The sequence below is a fragment of the Columba livia genome, chromosome 1 (genome assembly GCF_036013475.1).
Source record: "Columba livia isolate bColLiv1 breed racing homer chromosome 1, bColLiv1.pat.W.v2, whole genome shotgun sequence".
In the NCBI taxonomy this organism is placed as follows: Eukaryota; Metazoa; Chordata; class Aves; order Columbiformes; family Columbidae; genus Columba; species Columba livia.
The window spans coordinates 68,612,961-68,634,120 of NC_088602.1; the positions used below are offsets into that span (position 1 = coordinate 68,612,961).

At 44.0% G+C, this 21,160-nt stretch overlaps 2 protein-coding genes across 4 annotated transcripts in view; one reads left to right on the top strand and one right to left on the bottom strand.

The window, feature by feature from the left end:
• TBC1D8 (TBC1 domain family member 8) overlaps positions 1-12,483 on the top strand; it is a 49,778-nt gene extending 37,295 nt beyond the window's left edge. For both annotated transcript variants that reach the window (XM_065061120.1, XM_065061127.1), the window contains exons 12-20: positions 4,327-4,612; positions 5,120-5,249; positions 5,540-5,638; positions 6,202-6,270; positions 7,727-7,967; positions 9,176-9,241; positions 9,863-9,952; positions 10,092-10,192; positions 11,509-12,483. In XM_065061120.1, coding sequence (XP_064917192.1) covers positions 4,327-4,612; positions 5,120-5,249; positions 5,540-5,638; positions 6,202-6,270; positions 7,727-7,967; positions 9,176-9,241; positions 9,863-9,952; positions 10,092-10,192; positions 11,509-11,970 — 1,544 coding nt within the window. In that variant the 3' untranslated portion in view covers positions 11,971-12,483. The remainder of the gene's footprint in view (positions 1-4,326; positions 4,613-5,119; positions 5,250-5,539; positions 5,639-6,201; positions 6,271-7,726; positions 7,968-9,175; positions 9,242-9,862; positions 9,953-10,091; positions 10,193-11,508) is intronic.
• A 604-nt stretch (positions 12,484-13,087) lies between these two features.
• RPL31 (ribosomal protein L31) lies at positions 13,088-19,401 on the bottom strand. 2 transcript variants are annotated; one of them, XM_065061182.1, is made up of 5 exons: positions 19,285-19,401; positions 18,458-18,574; positions 16,872-16,997; positions 13,712-13,824; positions 13,088-13,154 (listed from the first exon to the last, which is right to left on the bottom strand). In XM_065061182.1, the coding sequence occupies exons 2-5, from the start codon at positions 18,562-18,564 to the stop codon at positions 13,123-13,125; spliced, it is 378 nt and encodes a 125-aa protein (XP_064917254.1). In that variant the 5' UTR covers positions 18,565-18,574; positions 19,285-19,401; the 3' UTR covers positions 13,088-13,122. The 2 variants fall into 2 exon arrangements, with proteins under 2 accessions (XP_064917254.1, XP_064917263.1); XM_065061191.1 differs by having other exon boundaries at positions 19,196-19,286.
• Between the last annotated feature and the right edge of the window lie 1,759 nt (positions 19,402-21,160).

Consider the following 21,160-nt stretch of genomic DNA (forward strand, 5'->3'; position numbering starts at 1 on the left):
TTCGAACTGCAAGAACTGTAAATATATGCTCAGCTTTTACATTTTTTTCTTCCTGTTGGTCAGGAGGCGGTGACACTTTTGCCTGTTAGGTAAAAATAGAAGAGCTTGTGTGTCTTGGTTAGGAGTGTTCATTATTAGAGACCTGAGCTGTTTGAGATGGACCTAGGAAAGATCTGCTATGGTAGCTATTCCTGATATGGCATGTCTGCATTGCCTGGAGCAATACGGGCTTGAGTCTAAACTGGCCCTTTGTAATGAGGGCTGATACAAAACCCTCTGAATGTGAGATGCAACATTAAGAAATAAGCCAGTCCCTTGTCCTGAATGTGCTACGTCTCCTGTTCTTTGCAATGCAACTATTTTTAAGTCTGTTGTGCAAAAACCTGCCTAATGCACAGGGGCTGAGCTGCTGAAAGAAAGGGGCTGAGCTGCTTGGTGCAGTAATTGCAGGTATGCATACAAGAAAGAGTGGTTTCCTTTGCAGTCACTTTAGTTCCTCTCACAGAAACATTTGATAGCTTTTCCCTCTTTAACGCTAACCTTGCTCTTTAGCTATAGTGTCTGCTGTTACACCATCACTGTACCAAAGGGAGGGATCAGGGACACTTGTGAGGAGGTGGGGACAGGAGGAGGTCCCTGGTGGTAGTGGTTCTGGGAGGCAGAAATGGTGTGGGCTCTTCTTGTGCTGCCTGGGGAGCCGGAGGAGATGTCAGAGGAGATTCCCAGTCTTTTGCTTGGAGGGTGGGATTGTCACACCTCCCTCCTGACACTGTGCTGCTGCACAGGTACTGTCTTGTCACTGAACTAGCAGGTAGGCTAAATTAAAGCAAATTTCTTCTGAAGTTAGCTGGATGCTTAGGATGTTTTGTGGTGCTTTTAATGCTGTTGGTATTTTCAGGTAATGGATTGGGCACTGTAACTGTCTCACTTGTCAGAACTTTGGTTCTTGTCTCCAAACGGGACTTTAAGCTGCCGTCTCAATGACTTACTCCACATTTGTCTGTCTCCTTCCTTGATTAAAAAAGAAACACAGCTTTATGTGTCCTTGTGCATTTCCAGATATCATCAGCCTAGGGGCCTGCTTTGAGTGACTGATAACTTTGGTGCTTAGTGGGTTATTGCCCTTAAGCAGCATTCTTCACACCCAAGTAAACTTAAATGGTCTCACATAGACAGCCATGTCACTGTCTTGAGTTATACGTTTGGGTTTCTTTCTTGCCCGTCACCCGCCATGGCTACAGCCTATATTAAGTGCTGGTAGTCTTGGTTGTCCTGTCTCTCTGTTTTCCTGTCCTTTGTACCCAGGGTAGCAGTACCGCGGGCAAGTAGTACCATGAGGGGTACTGCCCTGGCTCACTGCCGTGCAGAGAGCCAGGGGCTTCAGCTCAGAAGTGCCCTTACTCCCCGTAGTCAAATGGCAGCACTGCAGTTTTGCAGCATGGATGCTTCATTGAGCAGTTACTTCTGCGGCTTTGTTTTACCCCAGACCTTTTTGTGGCCAAATTGGTGCTGCTGATCTTGTCCACCCTGCCCCTTCTCTGGTTCCTGTTGGTTGAGTTAGTGTTCTTGGCTTCACGTTCCAGCTGACCTCCTTTTTTTATGCGCAACCAGGTCTTGTCTAAACTTTGTATTGTTTCTTCCTGCATAATGCTTCCAACACTGCTGTCCAGGTTTTGATCTCCCTGTAACTTTGATGATCTCTGACCTTGGTACCCGTCACTGTGCTTTTCCTCTTTGGTGTCAGCCAGTAATCTCTACAGTCAAAACAGCTACTGAATTAATGACCTTGGGTGTTCCAGGCCTTCTTAGCTCCATCTTCTCTTGGGCCTTTCCTTTATGATATTCAGAACATTAAAAAAAAATTATTTAAAATTTTTGCTTTCAAAACTTAGGCAATCAAGTCCTACTTGACCTTTTTACTTTTATCACATGACCACGTCTCTCCACCAGCCTTGCCAGCTGTGACCACTCTGCCTTTTGACAAGCTTTTACATCATTTCACTGCTCGCAAATGGGAAAAGCCTGCAGGCAACGCTGGCACTCGGTCTCTCCTCCTCCTCCTCTGCGTCCTTCTCCCTTCTGCAATGCACTGAGGAAATTATAAGCAGATAGCTGCAAGATAGAAACAAGTCATACTTGGGTCAAGAGTGGTGACAAGTCACGTTACTGTGACTTTTCCATCCTCTCCATAAACAGACAGGCCATCTCACCCCACTTTATCTGATAGACTGTCATCATTTGGAGGGTGTTGGTCTCCTCTCCCAATTAACAAGCGACAGGACAAGGGGAAATGGCCTCAAGTTGTACCAGGGGAGGTTTAGGTTGGATATTAGGAAAAAAATTCTTCCCGGAAAGGGTTGTCAGGCATTGGAACAGGCTGCCCAGAAAAGTGGTGGAGTCACCATCCCTGGAGGTGTTTAAAAGATACGTAGATGACGTTATTAGGGACATGGTTTAGTAGTGGATTTGGCAGTGTTAGGTTAACGGTTGGACTTGATGATCTTAAAGGTCTTTTTGAACCAAAATAATTCTATGATTATAATTCTTCAAACAGCAAAAACGTCACTTCATTTTTCTGATTTGCATTTTCAGTCTTGGAGATGTAATTTAGTTTCTTTCTTGGGTCATCATTATTTAAATGGATACTCTGGTATTTTCCTACCTCTTTATGGTTTCATGCTATAATACATTAGAGGTTCAGTGGCTCAGATATCATGGTTTCTAGGAGCCTATGGATAAGGTGGGCATAATAGTCACTTTGAATACACACGCTTGACTGCTTGACTTTTTGACTTTACTACAGTGTCAACAGTTAATTATAACATGATCTGCTACAAAAAATCTGGGTGGCATCACCCATTTCTTTTAAACCTCTGCTTTTGGCAGTCTCTCCCATGCTGCCTCAGAGCCTGGAATGATCTTTTCGTATGTGTCTGCCTGTCTGTCTCCGGCTTCCTTCAAATACCCCTAAACCCGGCTCTGCTTTTTTAGTCTATGTTAACTATGGCCAGTAAATTGTTTGTATTAAGCTTGTTAAACAAACAAACAAGAACCTGCCCTCTGTTGAGTAACCCCAGTCTGTTTTCTCCTCTGCTTTCTTTACCCTTTTTATTTATGACCATCTGACGTGAGAAGGCTGTTTCTTCAAAGCAAAGCACCATGCTTGATGTGTTTCTCTATAGTTCTTTATATGTCCCCGAGCATTTATTTTTGATTTGTGGCGCTGTAATGTTTGTTCAGCCACCAGCAGATACTCTTTGTGGCTTGATGTGAAAAGTTCTAAGACAGAGAAATGTCAAGGCTGGGTGTTTTTTAACAATTTGGATGCAAAGCCAAAAGATGCTGGCTCTCTGCCACAAGTTGTCCAGGTTTTTTTCTGCTTTTGGACAACAGAAGTTTTGAGTGCTAAGGAATATGTCTCAGGAATTTCATAGCAATTAAACTTGTCTTGTAATATTAGCAGAATACGATACTATGACAACGAAATGAAATAACTTGAAAGGAAAGACAAAATAATTGAAAAGCTAACTGCATTTGGTATTCAGGAACATTTTTAACTTCTGGTGACTTTGGTTAAAGCCCCTGATGTGGCAGGTCTGGTTTGTAGACATAGACCACTTCAGTGATATGAAACTTGATTCTACAATAGCTGCTGACAAAGCAGGACTGAGCTGGTAGCTGAAACAGAGCCCAAATCTGCTCTTTTTGGAAGGACTGGTTGGGACAGTTAGGAAAGCTTATATCTGGGCATTGCAGAAATCTTTTGTTCTTAAAATACGTATACATGTGTGTGTAAGTATATATTTATATATGCACAGAGATCTTTGTGTAAATATTTCTCTTCCTGCTTAGTGTGTGCAGCCATATCTGGATTTTTATCTTCTATTTTCTTAGAACGAAAGCTCTACTGCCCACTTGGTTGAGTGCATCACAGGAGGGAAATAGTACTGTCTTATTTTCATTGCATAGATCCCAAGTCAAACAGTAAAAGGCTTTAAGATTGCTTTTGCTAGCATTAATTATTATGTGCTCTTTTAGATGAAAACAACAGCTGCTGCTATTACTGTTTCATTGCACCCTGAAGGCACTTAGGAGAATCAACACGGTCTTTTTGCAGAAAGTTGTAAGGATTATGGACGTAAGGTTTGGGGCTGAAATCAGAGCAGGAAGATAATGGAATTTTTCATTGTAGGTGTGTGCATATCTTGCCAATTGAAATTTTAAGACAATCCTGTGGTTAATAGTTGATTGATAGCATTCATTAGCTTTAAAGAATATATTTGCCTGTGTCAGTCCTGGCTAATACTGTTTCTTTATGCCTTTCAGGTGCTCAGGTAGACCAGTCGGTGTTCGAAGAGCTAATAAAAGAGCAACTTCCAGAGCTGGCTGAACATATGAAGGATCTGACAACCTTAGCTTCCATCTCCCTTTCGTGGTTCCTTACCCTTTTCCTTAGCATCATGCCCCTGGAAAGTGCTGTCAATGTTGTGGACTGCTTCTTCTATGACGGGATCAAAGCCATTTTCCAGCTGGGCTTGGCCATCCTGGAAGCCAACGCCGTGGATCTGTGCAACAGCAAAGACGATGGGCAGGCCCTGATGATCCTGAGCAGGTACGGCCACCCAGGAGCGCTGCTGCCATCACAGACCGGTCTGCCCTAAAACAAAGGAAATTTGGGTGCCGCTGTGACATTGATGGGATGCTGCAGGCACCAGTGGAACCCTCTGTCTTACCTTTGCTGCTTTTGCGGTGTCTGCCTTAGACAATGGGCTTCGTACATGGGACGAGTAGACGTCCTGTGAAATTTCCTGGCCGTGCCGAGACATGCATGCACTGCGTCAATGTGCAATATTTACTGCTGCTCTTTGTGCCTTCCCTAGAGTGACGGGCTTCCTGCTCCAGACTTCAAGGAGACAGAAGTTTTCTTCCTTGGGCAGCGTTTAGTCATTTGCCTGGCTTGCTGTTCCTTGGATGAGTAATCATGAAGGCATTTTTGAAGAACCTAGCAGCCTGAAAAACAATTTATTTCTGAGTCTGAGCCATAAGACTTGTTTGCTTATTTATATTGAGAAGAGCACAGTGCAGTGTAACCTGTGTTGCTTTTGTTTCTTCCCTTCAGGTTTTTAGAGCATGTCAAAAATGAGGAAAGCCCTCTGCCACCTATTGGTAATCACCATGCGTTCTTCAGTGACGACCAGGACGCCTCTCCAGTGACTGAAATAGCTAACCTGATTCATGACTCCTATGAGGTAAAACATTGCTCAGTGCCTACTGGTCAGTTAAGTCAGAATTTTGGAAAAGATTAAATTCAACATGGATGTTTTGAAAGCTAATACACATCTTCACAGATTCTTTGAATAATTGCTCAAATGCACAATGATAGGTGTAGTATAAACCTGCACCAACAGATCAATTAGAGACTGGGTATGCTTTTTCTTCAGGGACTCACAACACTTTAACGGTTGTATTTCCAGTAAACGAGAAATACAAATATCACAAAATACTATAAAAATAATCAACTTCTGTTCCTCCCTTGCAGAAGTTTGGAGACCACTCTGTGGCGCAGATAGAGCACATGCGCTACAAACACCGAATCCGTGTCCTGCAGAGCCACGAAGACACAACCAAGCAAAATGTGGTGAGTAGGGCGCTGTTTCACCATGAGTAGAATATTATTTCGACTGAAGCAGTTTAACATCTCCTCTCTCCCCCAGCATTGCCAGGCAGCAGCTGGCTTTTGTTTTTTTAAAAGGCGTCACCAGATCTTCAAAAAAGGAAGAATCATTACTGACTCTGGAAAAAGCTCTTTGTGATGGGTTTGGTTTTTCTTCTGTGGCCACGTGCATCGTTTTCTGGAGTTGCCTTAACATTAAGAACAACTGCAGGACCGTCCAGCCCAGCACCTTGTCTTGGACCATGGCCCTGGGCAGATGCCCGGGGAAGAGTGTAAGAGACTGAGCACGACGCGATGCTTCCCTGGCCTCCTGTGACCTGTAGCTTAGGGACTTCCCGTCTTTGTTTCTAATAACCCTTGAGGGATTTCTCTTTTCACAAATCTGTACAGCCTAAAGAAGGGGAAAAATTACAAAGATTTTGTGATACTGCCATATAAACACAGTCCCTGTGGGGCTCATGGACCTGCCCGTGGCAGTGATGGCAGGAGAAAAGTTTGTCGCTAACGTGATTTTCTTTCTTTTCAAGCTCCGAGTTGTCATCCCAGATGTTTCGATTCTTCCTGAAGATTTAGAGGAACTGTATGACTTATTCAAGGTTGGTCTCTCTGAAAAGTAGGGGATGCACCTGTTTGAGGATCGTGGGTGTAAATTCCAGCTGTTGCTTTGCAGAGCCGCCTCGGACCTCATGTTTTGTGCCTGGGCAGTACTGTTCAGTTGGGGTCTTGTCATGGTGTCCTCTCTGTGTCTGCCCGGTTGTTAAAGAGGAACAGTAGCATACTGATCCATCAAAGGAGAATTGCTTAAGAGTTTTCTTTCTTGCTGCTTGGAAATGGTCCATGAGAAATTAGGTTCTGGTAATTTTCACATGCACAATAAATTTAATAATATGTAGCTCTGCTCACTGGGAGCTCTGCAGGACTTAAAAGTTCTGCTCTCTTACTGCTCTTTAAAGGCAGACTCTCTTCTCCATGGGGGAAAAAATCCCCACAAACTTGTGCCCTTGCTATTTGTTCATAATTTTCTAATAGTTTTTGTTTGTTTGTTTGTTTTCCAACTAAAAGCAGTTTCTACCTCAGTTCCTTTCTGTCAAGCTGGTATTTGGAAGAGCTAGTATGAAAGTTATTTGGAGACAGGGACATCTAAGCTTAGATAACTATGCTTGATTTAGAGGTCCAAGCATGTAATTATCGCCCTTAATGGACCATTTCTTTTGCGTATTGTTCATAGCTGTAAATAGTAGCTACTGAGAATATGACTGTGGTATGTTCTTACTGTTATGTACTTTTGTGGCCAAGAGCAGCTGTATCCTCCCTCCATTAGTGGTTGTAGGACAATGCTGCTGGTGCTTGCTCTGCAGTGCATCCCTCCTGCTCCTTGCTGCTCTGTTTTTGAGCTTTGACTGGCTTGCACTCATCCCCTTTCCTCATTTAATTTCTTGATGATGGTGGTTCATTTTTTGTTAGCTCCCTTGCTCCCCAGGGACAGCTTGTTTTGTTAGGACTCTTTGTTTTGCATCAGCCTGTCCCTTAGGGAAGACTAGTAGTTATGGTATCCAAATGGAGAGGTCTGAGAGAGAATAAATGAGCAGGTCAAGCCTGTATAATGCTTACTCTGGATTTTCTCCTACCCTCTGTACCTTTGGCTGGTTAGAGACATCCTGGGCCAGATGTGGCTAAAAGAGTTTTGGTAGCCTGCAGTGAATTTCTTCCAGGAATCTGCCCAGTCTCCCTGTTATGACAAGACAAGGGGTGATGGTTTTAAACTAAAGGAGGGGAGATTCAGGCCAGATATGGAGAAGAAATTTTTTACAATGATGGTGGTGAGACACTGGCCCAGGTTGCCCAGAGAGGTGGGAGATGCCCCATCCCTGGAGACATTCCAGGCCAGGCTGGACGGGGCTCTGAGCAACCTGATTGAGTTGAAGATGTCCCTGATCATTGCAGGGGGGTGGACTAGATGGCCTTTGAAGGTCCCTTCCAACCCAAACTATTCTATGATTCTCTGATACTGCGCACCACAATCCCCTGTCTCCCGTCTCTGATTTCTCATAGAGGGAACATTTAATAAGGTGTTACTGGGAAATGCCGAGTCCGGTTGTTGAGCGGCATGACCCCAGCAGGCCGTACGCCGAGCAGTACCGCATCGACGCCCAGCAGTTCGCCAACCTGTACAGGCTGGTCTCGCCCTGGACCTGCGGGGACCACACCGACATCCTCGCCCAAAGGACCTTCCGGCTCCTGGATGAGAACATGGACCGGCTGATTGAATTCAAGGGGCTCGCCAGCTGCTTAGGTATCGGCAGAGGTGGGGGGTAGCACGTGGGTGAGACACGGATGTTGAAATGCCATACAACTGGCAGGGGAGGATGCGGGCAGATGGTTTTCTTGGGCTTGGAATTAGCCTAACCAGTGACCTTTTACTAATTTTTTGTGTTCAAATCACCTGAAGTTGATTAGATTTAAAAGGCAGCCTAAGGATATGATTCAGTGTTGTATTAAAGTATTTGATTTCTCAGACAATAGTAATTTTGTTGAAAATATCTTATGAGTCAAAAGTGTACTTGGGCTCACATGAAAGGCTAGGAAATGCGCTCTACAGGATTGTTGCTCTCAGTATACTCTGAAGTCTCGGTGTACCTTCTTGTACGTGCTTCTTGAAGACTTAATCTCTCAAAACCTACCGCTGCTTGCCTTCCGTGTCGACAACACGCACAACAAAAAAATACATATGGCCAGCAGGAACTGAGAGCTGTGCTAGGCTCGGTCTTGAGGCCACCAGCTGTTCTTATGAGACGAGGCTGCCCATCCCAAAATCTGGCTGATGAAGGGAGTGTCACATCTCAACTGTAGCCTGACCCCAAGTTAAAAAATGCTATTCAACATTCAGAGCTTCAGTAAAAATCACTAAATACATATTTTTGCCACTTAAGCTGTCAGAATTTTTTTGCTGTGAACCAAGCCAACCTGTATTATGTTGTTACATGATTTTGATTATTAGAGGGGTAGAAAAAAAGTATTTCAGTGTACTTGAAAGTTTAGAATTTCTATTGAAAATATGAATTCTATTACATGTGAAGTAGTTATTGCTTTTGGGCTTATTCTACAGAACAGCGGTAAAGGCGGAAGGGGAGAAAGATTAAGAATATGATGGTTTTCTCTCTCTCCCTTCTCACATTCCTGTTAACCTGTGGCAGCGAACAAACAGCCTTTGCTAGCTTCCCTGCCATTCTCCTTGGTATTTTTAAACAATGCTGATGCTCCATAGGGTCAGGTACTCTCCCACTCTGTTCTACCAGAACAAAGACCAAACCAGATGGCTCTCACCTGCTGTTCCTTATTGACAGGCACAACTTAAAATATTTTTATGTAATATACCAGCCATATGTTTTCATGTATTGTCTATGCAAACAATTATCTTTTGTGCACAGAGATGCCTGATTTATTTTAAACTGTGGAAGTAAATGCTCTGATCCACTTCCTCCTTTTTTTTTTTTCTTGCAGATGTTATGTATAATGGAGAAATGAATGAAAAGATAAAGTTACTATATAAGCTTCATATCCCACCGGGTAAGAAATCTGAAAGGGAATGAATAACTCATTTTTTCCAAAAATGTCTTGCTTAAAGCTTTTGGGAAAAGGCTGCTTAGTGAAGAATCCTGTCTCGCTTCCTTCAGCTTGGAGCATATAGGATTTGCATTTGTAATTAAGCTCAACTCAGTTTAAAAATTACTCCAGTCAAAACCTTTTTGGGTGAAATTCGTAGATATACAAGGTCAAGGCTCACATCTGCTGCATTCAGAGGGCTTTTGCAGCCAATTATACTGTTACTTCTAGGCAAAACATGAACTGAAATAACAATTTTGGCTGGTTTTCACTCCGTGTACATTAGAAATCTCCTTATCACATCTTGATCCAGTTTTGATTAGGTGACAAAATTCTGTGGTGGTTTCCCTGTGCAAAGTTTTTAATTAAATGTGCCATTCTTGGCAAACTTCTGATTCTCTTGCTGCAATACCAGTCTTACTTACATTTACATAATTTTACAGTACAATTTCATGAAGTACTGCTTAAAAACATCTTTGCCCAATTATTTTGCTTTCTTCAAATATGTAAATTTTAAAAGCATACATAACTAATTATGCAGTGTTGGAAGGATTAATCATCACATTTTTTGCCTTTTTTGGCTAGCTCTCACAGAAAATGAACGAGATAGCCAGTCACCATTAAAGAATCCTTTGCTGTCAACTTCAAGACCACTAGTCATTGGAAAAGCAAATGGTATGTCCGAAATGGTTCTCTAATGCATGTGCATATGAGATAACTCCATTATCTCCACTCTCTGGGGTTTATTTTGAAATGTTAATTTTCTCTAGCGACTTGAAAACGAATTCTCCTTTCTGTGTCTGCTCCACAAAAGGTGATGCAGTAGATTACCAGAAGCAGTTGAAGCAGATGCTGAAGGATCTAGCCAAAGAAAAAGATACTAAACCTGAAAAAGAATTGCCAAAAATGAGCCAGGTATGTATAGTAGGGGCTGTAGTCTGTTTTTAAAGAAGTGGAGACTACTAAAAAAAATAGAAGGACTGAATACAACAGTTTAGCTCTTTCTGAGAATGTGTAATTTCAGCCTGAGCTTAGATTTGGGCCTTTAGATGTGCAGTATTGGGCTACTCTGACCCAGGGAGCAGGCATCATGTTTAAAAACTCTCAGCCACCCTTCTTGCTCGCTTCAGGCTGCATAGTGAATAGCAAGAATGTCAGACTTACCTTCACCTGCAGCATAGCAGGCTGGAAAACAGGCTCTAGCAGGCTGGAAAAAGCCTTCCTGCTAAGCCCGAAGAATTCCAGCTAATGCATTTTGCTGTTTGCTCTTCCCTGACCTCCCCTCCACCCAACCAATACTTTCACCAACGGGGACTTGCACCATCATAGCTGAATGCTGAGCAGAACTGCGTGGAATAAGACAGTTGAAGGTTCCTGTAATGTTGCCATCTCCTCCCTAATGCCAGTAGAGCCTTGTGCATATTGTTGGCATAAGGACATCTACTGGAGGGAAAAAGGTCCCATATTAGTAAAATGAATGTACAGACATGCATAGAGAGATGGGGACTACACCCAGAATTCCTTCTGTGCTGGTGTTGCTAAATCAAGTTTTAAACAGGTGGCACATACCAACCTTTTAGCTCAGCAGGACCACTTAATCTCTCATAAAGGCATCACTTAATTGAATTTCCTGAATTAGCCATCCTAGGACTGTATGAAACTTGAAGGCTCACAAATTTCATAACTGGATATGGAAACATCCTCTCTAGCCTGATAATCATCAGTGATGGGTGAGTGAAGGAAGGAAGGAGAGGAAGGGGCTGGGCACAGAAGATGTCCGCATTTTATTATTAGAAGAAAAAGAGCTGGAGAAAGATGGAGAGAAATGGCAGAAGGGGAGCCTGTAGGTCTGTGGATGGCTACTTAGGTTGCAGTTTGTTCTGTAAAACAGCCACCAGTTTCACCCCAGTAACAGATTGTTTCCCTTGCTTTGTATCACACTTGTGCTTTGGTCATCTGGGAGGCCCTGATCACCTTCAAGACAGCAAAATGTTTTTGTGCTCTGTTCCCTTTCTGATTTTCAGCACCAAGGTCTCCTAGCATCACTGGAGGTTTAAATCCTTTCACTAGCTTTTTTTTTTTCTTTTATTTTTTAAAGCAGGCAGAAGTTACAAAAGAGCAAGTCTGTACAGTGCATTCTGCCTTCCTTTGCAGTACTGTGCCCTTGCCTGACTCCCACAGTTACCCACAGCGTGGCTGTTCAGTAACTTTTGGTTTTTCATCCTTTACAGAGGGAGTTCATTCAGTTCTGCAAAACCTTGTACAGCATGTTTCATGAAGATCCGGAGGAGAACGATTTGTATCAAGCTATTGCCACTGTGACCACGCTGTTACTTCAGATTGGAGAAGTAGGACAAAGAAGCATCAGCCTGGGGAGCGGATCGGACGAGTTCACTGAGGACTTGCAGCCCGAGGCTTCTGCTCCAGACCAGGACGCTGTTTTTACTGACACTGTGAAGACCCCTCACAAAGACTCTCAACCTTCACCTGTGACTGAAGGGGACTGGACTGTCTCTTTTGAACATATTTTAGCATCTCTCTTGACTGAGCAGTCGCTAGTTAACTTCTTTGAAAAACCCTTAGAACTGAAGCCAAAACTTGAGAATGCAAAACTAAATCAATACAGTCTCAAAACAAATGGAATAAGCTGCCAGTCCCGGGGTGAACAGACAAAACTGAACACACAGTGGTAGCAAACCTGTCAAAAGTGAAATGCACTGAAATTATGCCAAAGCACATACTGTAAAAGGCTTTCAGTTAGCAGTGGACTTCTGATAAAAAAAATCGTTGGTCTGTGGTTTTTCAGTTGAAGAGCTTTAAAAGCTAAAGGGTGTGTAGGTTTCTTTTGTGCCACTGATTTATTAGTTATGTTATTGTTTTGAATGTAAAAGGAAACATCTGTCTACGACATGAAGACACTGAAGTCCTCTTCCGCAGTGGGAGAGCAGAAGCTGGCTCCAGTTGTCCTTTTTTTTTTTTTTAAACGGGGGAAAAACACTTCTCAGCTACTGTCCGCAGTTTGTTTGGGTTGCCTTTTTTGCACTAATACTGAAAACTGTTTCAATGCTGGCAATTGAAACTATTTTAATATATTTGTTTGTATTCCTATTTGTATGTCTTGCTGAAATGTTAAGTGTACATGGACTGTGCTTCTGATGTTGGTCTGTGAAACCATGCACTTTTCAATAAACCCCTTTTGTACTAGACTTGCATTGGCAGTATTTATTGATTTATGGAAGGTAAGTGCCTTTAGTCCCTACTTCATTAAACAAATTCCCTGAGCTAGTAAGCTCAAAATTAATTCACTGGTCAGAAAGCCATGTTCCAGTGTAGTGCACAGACTTGCTTGAGAGGAGCCTACTCATCCTGCCGGGGACACCAGCAGGGGACCAAATACAAGGAGTTTATCTACAAGAGATTACGTACAGGAAGTATTGATCTAACAGTTAGGGGCGTATGTGGCTTTTGGTGGTGTTTTTCTGGGGTGGGGGGGGGGTTGGGGTGGCTTGTTTTGTTTTTTCTAAAACAAACTTGGCCTTAACTTAAAATACCTTTGTAGTGGCTCTTTATTCCAAGAGGAACAAAACAAGTACACTAGGACTTCACCACCCACATAGGAACATTTGCATTGCCTCTTATACCACTAGCATCAAACAGAATTCCACAGTATCTTTAATTAAGAAAACTACACCATTATGTACAAACCCAAAGAAAGCAAGATACTTCAGGAGTTTGTCACCTGTTCAACTCAACGCTTCACGGATGAGAGCTTTAAGAGACTGGACAATAAAAAAAATAATAGGAGTAAAATTTCTTTTTATCTTTTTATTGTGATGAAAATCAGTTTAATTTTCATCCACATTGACTGTCTGTAGACCTGTAAAACAAGAAACTGTATCACCACCGATTACTAAGACAATTCCCTTTATGTATATGCAGTACATGTACATTCACGAGAAAATACATCTATACAGTTTCAAAGCTAGTTTGCTGATCTACTTCTGGAAAAGCAAACTATATAGGCAAGTATATCACCGAATGTTAAAATAAAAACTTCATGTCAAATCAATTCTGCAAATGAGATACTTATCAGATGACAAGCAGAAAAGGCTCAACCTGCTTAAGCTTCTGACATTGGAGAACATACTTTATATATGAATAAACATAAACCTTAGAGTGCCATAACAACTAGAGCCAGGGTTTTTCATTTTCTCAAAAATTACAGACTATTTCACTGAACTCTGTATTTGCTTCATAATGCTGATCGGGCAAGCTAAGAGCCTGCTTTCTACAGCAGAGCTAGTTTAAGTCAGTAGTTTGACACTGGCAGCAGGTTTTTAATCTGAATTTTGCATTGCAGGAGGAGCCATCCCACTTACACTACTTGTTCAGAAAAACATGGCATGGAGGAAGAGAGACAGCATGCAACCTTACCTTTGAAGGTTGTGACTGGTACATAGGTAACCAGTGTGTATAGCTTGTTTGGTGAATCTTCATCCTCATTGCGTTTTCTGGACAAACGCACACGGATACGGTAAGGAACGTTCCTGAAAGGAAGATGACAGATTAATTTTCAATAAAATATGTACTGAAACCTGTTAATTCATAGAAAATAAAAGTTGTCTGCTATATGGTTACTTCTCCCTCCCTCCCCCCGGCCCCAATTCTTAAGCTTTGCCTATGTGTGCAAAGACAGGGTGAGTCAATTCTGTTTCTATCTCACCATCATAAAAAGCAAAATCCTGTACCTTAGAGGTTGTATTGTTTGCCTTAGGGAAGACACTTGTTTTGTTTTGTTAAAAGAGAGCAGGCAAGATTTAACTGAGCCTTGAACAAGGTGAATCCATAATCCAGTGGGAGCGTGAAGTCAGAAGTGCATCATCAGTCCACGACTGATTCACAAAATATACTATGAAGATGATAATGAAGCACAGTGCAAATATGATCGCAAGCAGCTAACAAGCATTTCTTACTTGAATAGAAAATAGTGAATAAAAAACCACCCAACAATCTGTTCTGGAAGCCTGAAGCCCCTGTCAAGAGTCAGAGTACCAGCCCATCTGTATGCCAGAAGTCACGTGGAAATTCTAGTGAGCATTAGACCTGATCGAAGATCTTGTTTATGGATATACAATTAATGAACATTTCTTCCTCATAAAACCCATGGAAACACAACAAAATTGCTTAGATGCTTAGATTATTTTGTTCTTAACAGGCAAGTCACACCATAGCATCCTCTCCTAATGCTGCCCAAAATATGCTGCTGAGGGAAGGCAAAAAATTATCTTTCCACACCTTTTTTAAGTAACCTCTCACATGAAATGAACTCCATATTTTGGGAAACTCCTGTTCAGAGGACTTTGTTTCAGAGGATATAAGAAGGAACATCCTCCTTGCTGTACATTCTCAGAGCATCCTTACTAAATCACATGGAGGCAGTTATTAAGACACAGGAACTTGCTTCAATTTACTCACTTCTTAAAACAAGTCAAAAGCATTTTTCACTACTTATATCACTATCACACTAGTCAACACAGTTATTTTAGCCTCTTCTGATCTTTCCAAAGGAAAACTTTTCACTCTGCATCCATTATCTACTCTAACTAGTGAAAACTGCAGTTAACCTCATGCTGGAAAGATGTGATGACTCCCTGCTCCACAGAACGCGCTTCTACCAGCTAACGTAAGGAAGTCTTGATTAGTAGCCTCACTACTAAGCTCTGAAGTTATGCTGTCACCTGGCTCAATTGCTACCTCTTCATTGTTTATGAACTAGAACAGCTCAACAGGAAGGACAGAGAACCCCTGCCTAGAAGATGCAGTAAATTAGTCCCATCTTCCCACTCTGTTTTTGAAGGAAGGGTTGGCACACAACTCCAAGTAAAGGACTGTAAATGCATCATAGGCCAGTCAGGGATCAAATTCCTAGCAGATATGGTTTAAAACAAGGGTTCATGTATATCCAGTGTTATCACTCACAGTACATATCTCATAAGAGTTAACCTTTTATTATGATTTAAGAGTGGGCTGGGATCAAGTGCAACCTCAGCAAGTGTCCAGATGACACCAAGCTGAGTGGTGCAGTTGACACAACCAGAGGGACAGAGTGCCATCCAGAGGGACCTGGACAAGTTTCAGAAGTGGGCCCAAGTGAACCTCATGAGGTTCAACAGGCCAAGTGCAAGGTCCTGCACCTAGGTCGGGGCAATCCCTGGTATCAATAGAGGCTGGGGGATGAAGGGACTGAGAGGAGCCATGTGAAGAAGGACTTGGGGCTACTGGAGGATGAAAGTCTCCACATGACCCAGTAATTTGCGCTTCCTGACCAGAAGGCCAAATTGTATCCTGGGCTGCATCAAAAGGCGCATGGCCAGGAGGTCGAGGGAAGTGATTCTGCCCCTCTGCTCTGCTCTGGTGAGACCCCACCTGGAGTCCTGTGTCCAGCTCTGGAGCCCTCACCACAGGAAAGACACGGACCTGTTGGAGAGGGGCCAGAGGAAGCCACTAAGATGATCAGAGGGCTGGAACAGCTCTGCTGTGAGGACAGGCTGAGAGAGCTGGGGTTGTTCAGCCTGGAGAAGAGAAGGCTCTGGAGAGACCTTCAAGTGGCCTTTCAGTACTTAAAAGGGGTCTATAAGAAAGATGGGGTCAGACTTTTCAGAAGGGCCTGTTTTAATAGGACAAGGGGTGATGGTTTTAAACTAAAGGAGGGGAGATTCAGGCCAGACATGAAGAAGAAATTTTTTAGGATGAGGGTGGTGAAACCCTGGCCCAGGTTGCCCAGAGAGGTGGGAGATGCCCCATCCCTGGAGACATTCCAGGCCAGGCTGGACAGGGCTCTGAGCAACCTGATCTAGTTTAAGATATCCCTGATCATTGCAGGGGGTTGGACTAGATGAGCTTTGAAGGTCCCTTCCAACCCAAACTATTCTATGATTTGATGATTCTAAGAGGTCCCACTTCTCACAGAAGTGTTTTTGTACCACAGTCACACCTGCCAAAAGTCAAATCAGCTGCCTCTGTACCAGCATTTTAAAAGAAGTTGTCACTTTTTGGCCCCCAAACTACTTGTACTTTCAAGACAAGATTAATGCCCCTATTTAAAACACACCTCATTATTTCTTTGTGTAGCATTTATCAATTCAGCATGCTTCGAAACATCATCCTGTTTAGATACACTACACAAAACCCAAGTACTTAGCCTGGGACTGTAAGCAGTACCAAAAAAGCCATGTTCCTAAAAACTGTCTGCTACAATATGGACTAGAGTATTATAGTATTACAATACCCCAATCCACCTTTCTAAACCTGCATTCCTTCTTTCGTTTATTCTTACTAGAGGTAGAACAAAGTTCTTTCAACTCCAGAGTTTACTGAAGCTTTGCTACAAGTACACTGAGAGAACTGACCAGAACACAGAGGTGACAAAAAGATCAGCTTGGTGTGCACATTGTAAGAAAGGAAGCACTTGCAAAGAACATGCCAATACTGCAGGAAGGATACAAATATTTTCTACCCCTCCAAGTCCTGCACCTCCACATACAACAGTTAAAAGGTTCTTCCTCACCCAGTAAAGGAAGTTGCAGAAACCTACCTTATTCCTTTAGCCCAGACTGCTTTGTTCAACCTGGTGTCAATGCGAACGTCAGGAGTACCCATTTCTTTCATCGCAAACTTGCGGATTTCCTTGAGAGCACGCGGTGCTCGTTTCTTGAAGCCCCTAGGACAAACACAAGAGCAATCTCTTTAGCTTCAGGAAACTCTCAGCATTGGACTCTTGCTGCAGCACTCAACCACTGACATTCTCTAAACACACAATCAAAAGGACTGTGTTCAACAGCAGTTCAGTAGCTGCATCACAGTTATGACCAGACCTCTACCCTGGTAGGCAGCTGTATTCTTAATGTCTATGCCTAACAGAAACCACATACAGCTATGTAAAAAAAAAAAATCAGAAAAATTTTGCAACTGCAAGAAGTCCTGGATCTTATTTCTAGAATGTGAACATGAAGACTTCTAGTACTACTGAGAGATCAGAGCCTTCACAGACGCTCTAAATGAAAGGCCTATGCGAAAAGCACTGCAACAATGTATTGAAATAAACAGCAGAACAGAACTGATGCTATTCTGAATAATAGTCCTGCTAAACGGTATTTGATGGTTACTTTTCTAATGTCATCATGACGGGACCACCATAACTGTTTTTTTTGCAAGTACAGCATTTCTCATGCCTATTATGGACAGATTCTCCATGACTGGGCTTTTACACTGTAAGTTAGAGCTGCACCATGAGTGCTTTGATGCAGATATTATACCCATGGTATGACCTGTGACTACAGTATCAGTAGGGTCAAACGTTCCACAGTGGGTTACATTTAGTATTATTTGCACCTTACTGTTCACATTTAGTACTAGAAATTGGGAGTGGGTGAGTAACAAGCACTAAACAAATACTATTTCATATGTAGCAATTATTGCCTAAAGAGAAGAGATGATAACCCAAAAGAAAAAAAAGATATCATGACTATCATCAAGAGTAGACTGAACTGCCATAAACACTCAACAGGTGAGGTCAGAACACCTCATTTCCTTTTAAAAGTACCACTGCCTCCCATTCTCACCCATAGTTTTGTAATAGTCTAATGTCTCATTTCTCTCCTAAGTTAACTTAGCAACGTCACCAATCGTCTTGATTTGGATACAGTTTTCTGTCACATGACTGCAGCCATACACATACAGAAGGAATCCAACAGAGACACAGTTTCTCAACAAGTCCTCACAAGCACTTTACTACTACACGGTTGTATGAGGTTCAACATTTTGTCAGGTTAAAAGTTAATCTGATCTACACACAACCAATATTGTTAAACTCAAACCATACCCCAATTTACACCTCACACAGTTTAGTGATAAGCATGAGCCAATCATTTTATTACAACACCATTTATTTTCTAAAATTTACTGAAGTGGGCTAAACTTTAAATTTTGCTTGGGAAAGAATGGTTATCTGTGCACAGAGGAAAACAGACCTAATTTCAAATTATGCCCAGGAACACTCACCAATTAAAGAAACAAGCTTGTTCCTAATGCCGGTAAGGACTGTTGTCTCTGCACCTTGAAACTGACCGAACCCACTCCCAAATGCCACTTTACATGAGGCAGATTCTTTTTAGAACTTACACGCCATGGATCCGCTTGTGAATGTTGATGGTATATTCCCTCGTTACCACCTCATTGATGGCGGAGCGTCCCTTCTTCTTCTCGCCACCTTTCTTTGCAGGAGCCATCTGAGCAACGCTGAAAAGCATCCATGCACACGTCAAACGCAGACCCAACTTCCCTCAGACCTTTCCCCTGGCACCTTCCCTCCCCTCGTCCCCAGCTCCTTACAGGCCACACAACTGCCACATTCAGCAGCTTGTTTAAGTTAACTTCATCCCCTGGGGCCGCACCAGTTGCAGATTTTAAGCAGCAACTACTCAGCATCACAAATGCTTTACTCCCATCTCCCTGACAGGAACGTGAAACGCATCTGAGACTCTTCGGACACTTCCCGAGACGAGTGGGTTCCTGGCCAGCCCCAAGCACCCCTAAAGCCACACCGTCCTGCTTCTGTATGTCCAAGCCCCTGCCTTCTCCAAGGCGACCCAGGAGGGCAGCTCAGCCCATCCTGGACAGGAGACGATGGTGCCAGAGAGGCTCCTTCCAGGGCCTGACTGCAGCCTGTGGCTTCCTCCTCCCTTGCTAAACCCCAGTACGGGCCATAACCCCCCCACAATTGTCCCGCAGGCCTCCCCAGGCCTGCACCCTGCCCGGCCCGAGGCAGGCCTAAGGGGACAGAGAGGCCACAGCCCCGTCGAACGCGGGCCCGCCGGGAGAAACCACCCGGTGTCCCCCGCGCCGGGCCGCCCCCCGCACCCAGCCAGGCCAAGGACAACCCCCGCCGCGGGGTCTGCGGGGCGGATGGAAGCGGATTCAGCAAACCGAGTCCCGCGGCCGCCACTCACCCTGCCCGGGCACAGGCCGGAAAGGAGCGCGCAAGGGACTGTGGGAGCGAAGAGCCCTTCCGGGATGCAGGTGGAGGCCGACTGCGCCGGCGCAGGGACGGGGCTCGCTCAGGCGGTGGCGCGCAGGGGGCGCGGCTCGGGTTTGGGCTCGGGTTTGGGCTCGGGTTTGGGCTCGGGTTTGGGCTCGGGTTTGGGCTTGGGCTTGGGCTCGGGCTTGGGCTCGGGCTTGGGCTCGTCCGCTGTTGCGTTGTCTGCCAGCCGGTAGCAGGGAGCAGTGAGGGGGCGGCTGCTGTCCCCGGAGGGAGCGGCCCCCGGCTTTTCCGCCGCGACCGCGGGTCTGCTGTTGAGTTGTGTTAGGCGCAGTCTCCAGCCTGAACCCCTAGGGGTCGCCAAGGGGGTGAGGGTCCGGCCACCCCTGGGGCATCCACCTGCCTGGTCGCCCCGTATTTAGGAGTCTTCTACAGGTGGTGCGTTGTGTGGGGACCTCGGCTTGGGAGTTGTGCTTGTGAGGAAGCAGAGTGCCTTGTTCGGGTCTGCGGATCCTGTTCCTGAGACACAAACTAGGTATCCCACCTGGTCTGGCCGCCTGCCCAGAAAAATGACCCGAGCTGAGCGATGATGTCGGAACAAGCTGGATCTCAGCTATAACGAACTAGAGCAAGAGCCCAGCTCTATGAAGTGGAGCGGTGTTGCCGCGTGTGTGCAACTTGGAACAAGTGCAACAACCAAAACCAGAATGAGTGTACAGGGGAGCAATGAGAGCACGAGAAACCAGGTGTTGACATTAATCTGTTCTTGGAAGTGCTCTGTATCTTTTCAAACAATATAATAAGCCAGTTTACTGGAAGGCAACCTCACTGTATTTACAGCTTCTCCGTGTAAACAGAGTACTGCTGTTTTTAGAAAAATGTTTGCTCCGAGGCTGAGCGTGGTTTGGACAAAGACACTGGCAATCAGGAGAGATGTGGGTGTATTACAACTATGCCTGAGAGTAAAACAAATTCTTAAAGGAATTTTCTCTTCCTGTGCCTTCCGTCATAGTAGTTGAGATACATCAAGTGGTGCTTCCACAGGTATTTCCTCTGAGGTGCTCACATTCCTTCATGACCTCTTTCCTGCATGAATTTTCTGGCCTACAGACAGATTTCCCCTCCCTTTTCCCAGAATAAGCCCTTACAGGAGTGGGTGGCATTTATGAAGTCAGCCACTAACTTAGCCGGCTGGCCCTTGCTAAGGTTTGTCTACAGTTAACAGAGAGAAGTTCCTTCAGTCATTAAGTGAAAGCATGTTAAGGTTTAGCTCTTTAATTTTCATCTGGTGGGGTCACTCTTGCTTCACTGAATGCAAGAATTGAAAGAGATGAGAAGGCTAACTCAGACCAGTACCTAAAGTTAGCAGTAAAAACACTTTCTAAGATACCAGATCTGATCTCTGAAACATTTTTGAGAGACCAGATACCTGATTCCCTTATCTTCCTTCAATGAACAATGAGGTTGTACGGATTGAAATACACATGCACCAATCAGTCCTACCAGCCAGTCTTGCTGTGGAAGCAGTGGGGTCATTCTACCAGTGCGTTTTCTCCAGGAGATTTTTACTTTTAGAAGGTTTTTCAGAACTCAGGGCAAATGAACCTTTTTTTCTGAAAGTTTACTGTTAGCCTTTCCAGCTCCCAGCCCAATTTTCCTCAATGTTCCTCTACAGCATAGAAACCAGAGCTGAACACGTGGGCCCTAGCGATGTGATCCTTGGTACCAAAGGGCAGCATGATCTACGCTCTCTTGAAGCTAACCCTGGCTTGGGCAGCTGCAAGCTGCCCTGAGGGCCATCCCCTTCCATTACCAAGCTTGGTTATCCACCTCATTCTGTGTTGGAG

What these genes read in the sequence shown, in the direction of transcription:
- RPL31 (XM_065061182.1), bottom strand. Translation starts at nt 18,564, where the DNA reads ATGGCTCCTGCAAAGAAAGGTGGCGAGAAGAAGAAGGGACGCTCCGCC. An exon ending in CACAAGCGGATCCATGGCGT is followed by an intron (nt 16,998 to 18,457) that starts GTAAGTTCTAAA and finishes TGTTTGTCCTAG; the next exon opens with GGGCTTCAAGAAACGAGCAC. An exon ending in ACCAGTCACAACCTTCAAAG is followed by an intron (nt 13,155 to 13,711) that starts GTAAGGTTGCAT and finishes CTTGTTTTACAG; the next exon opens with GTCTACAGACAGTCAATGTG.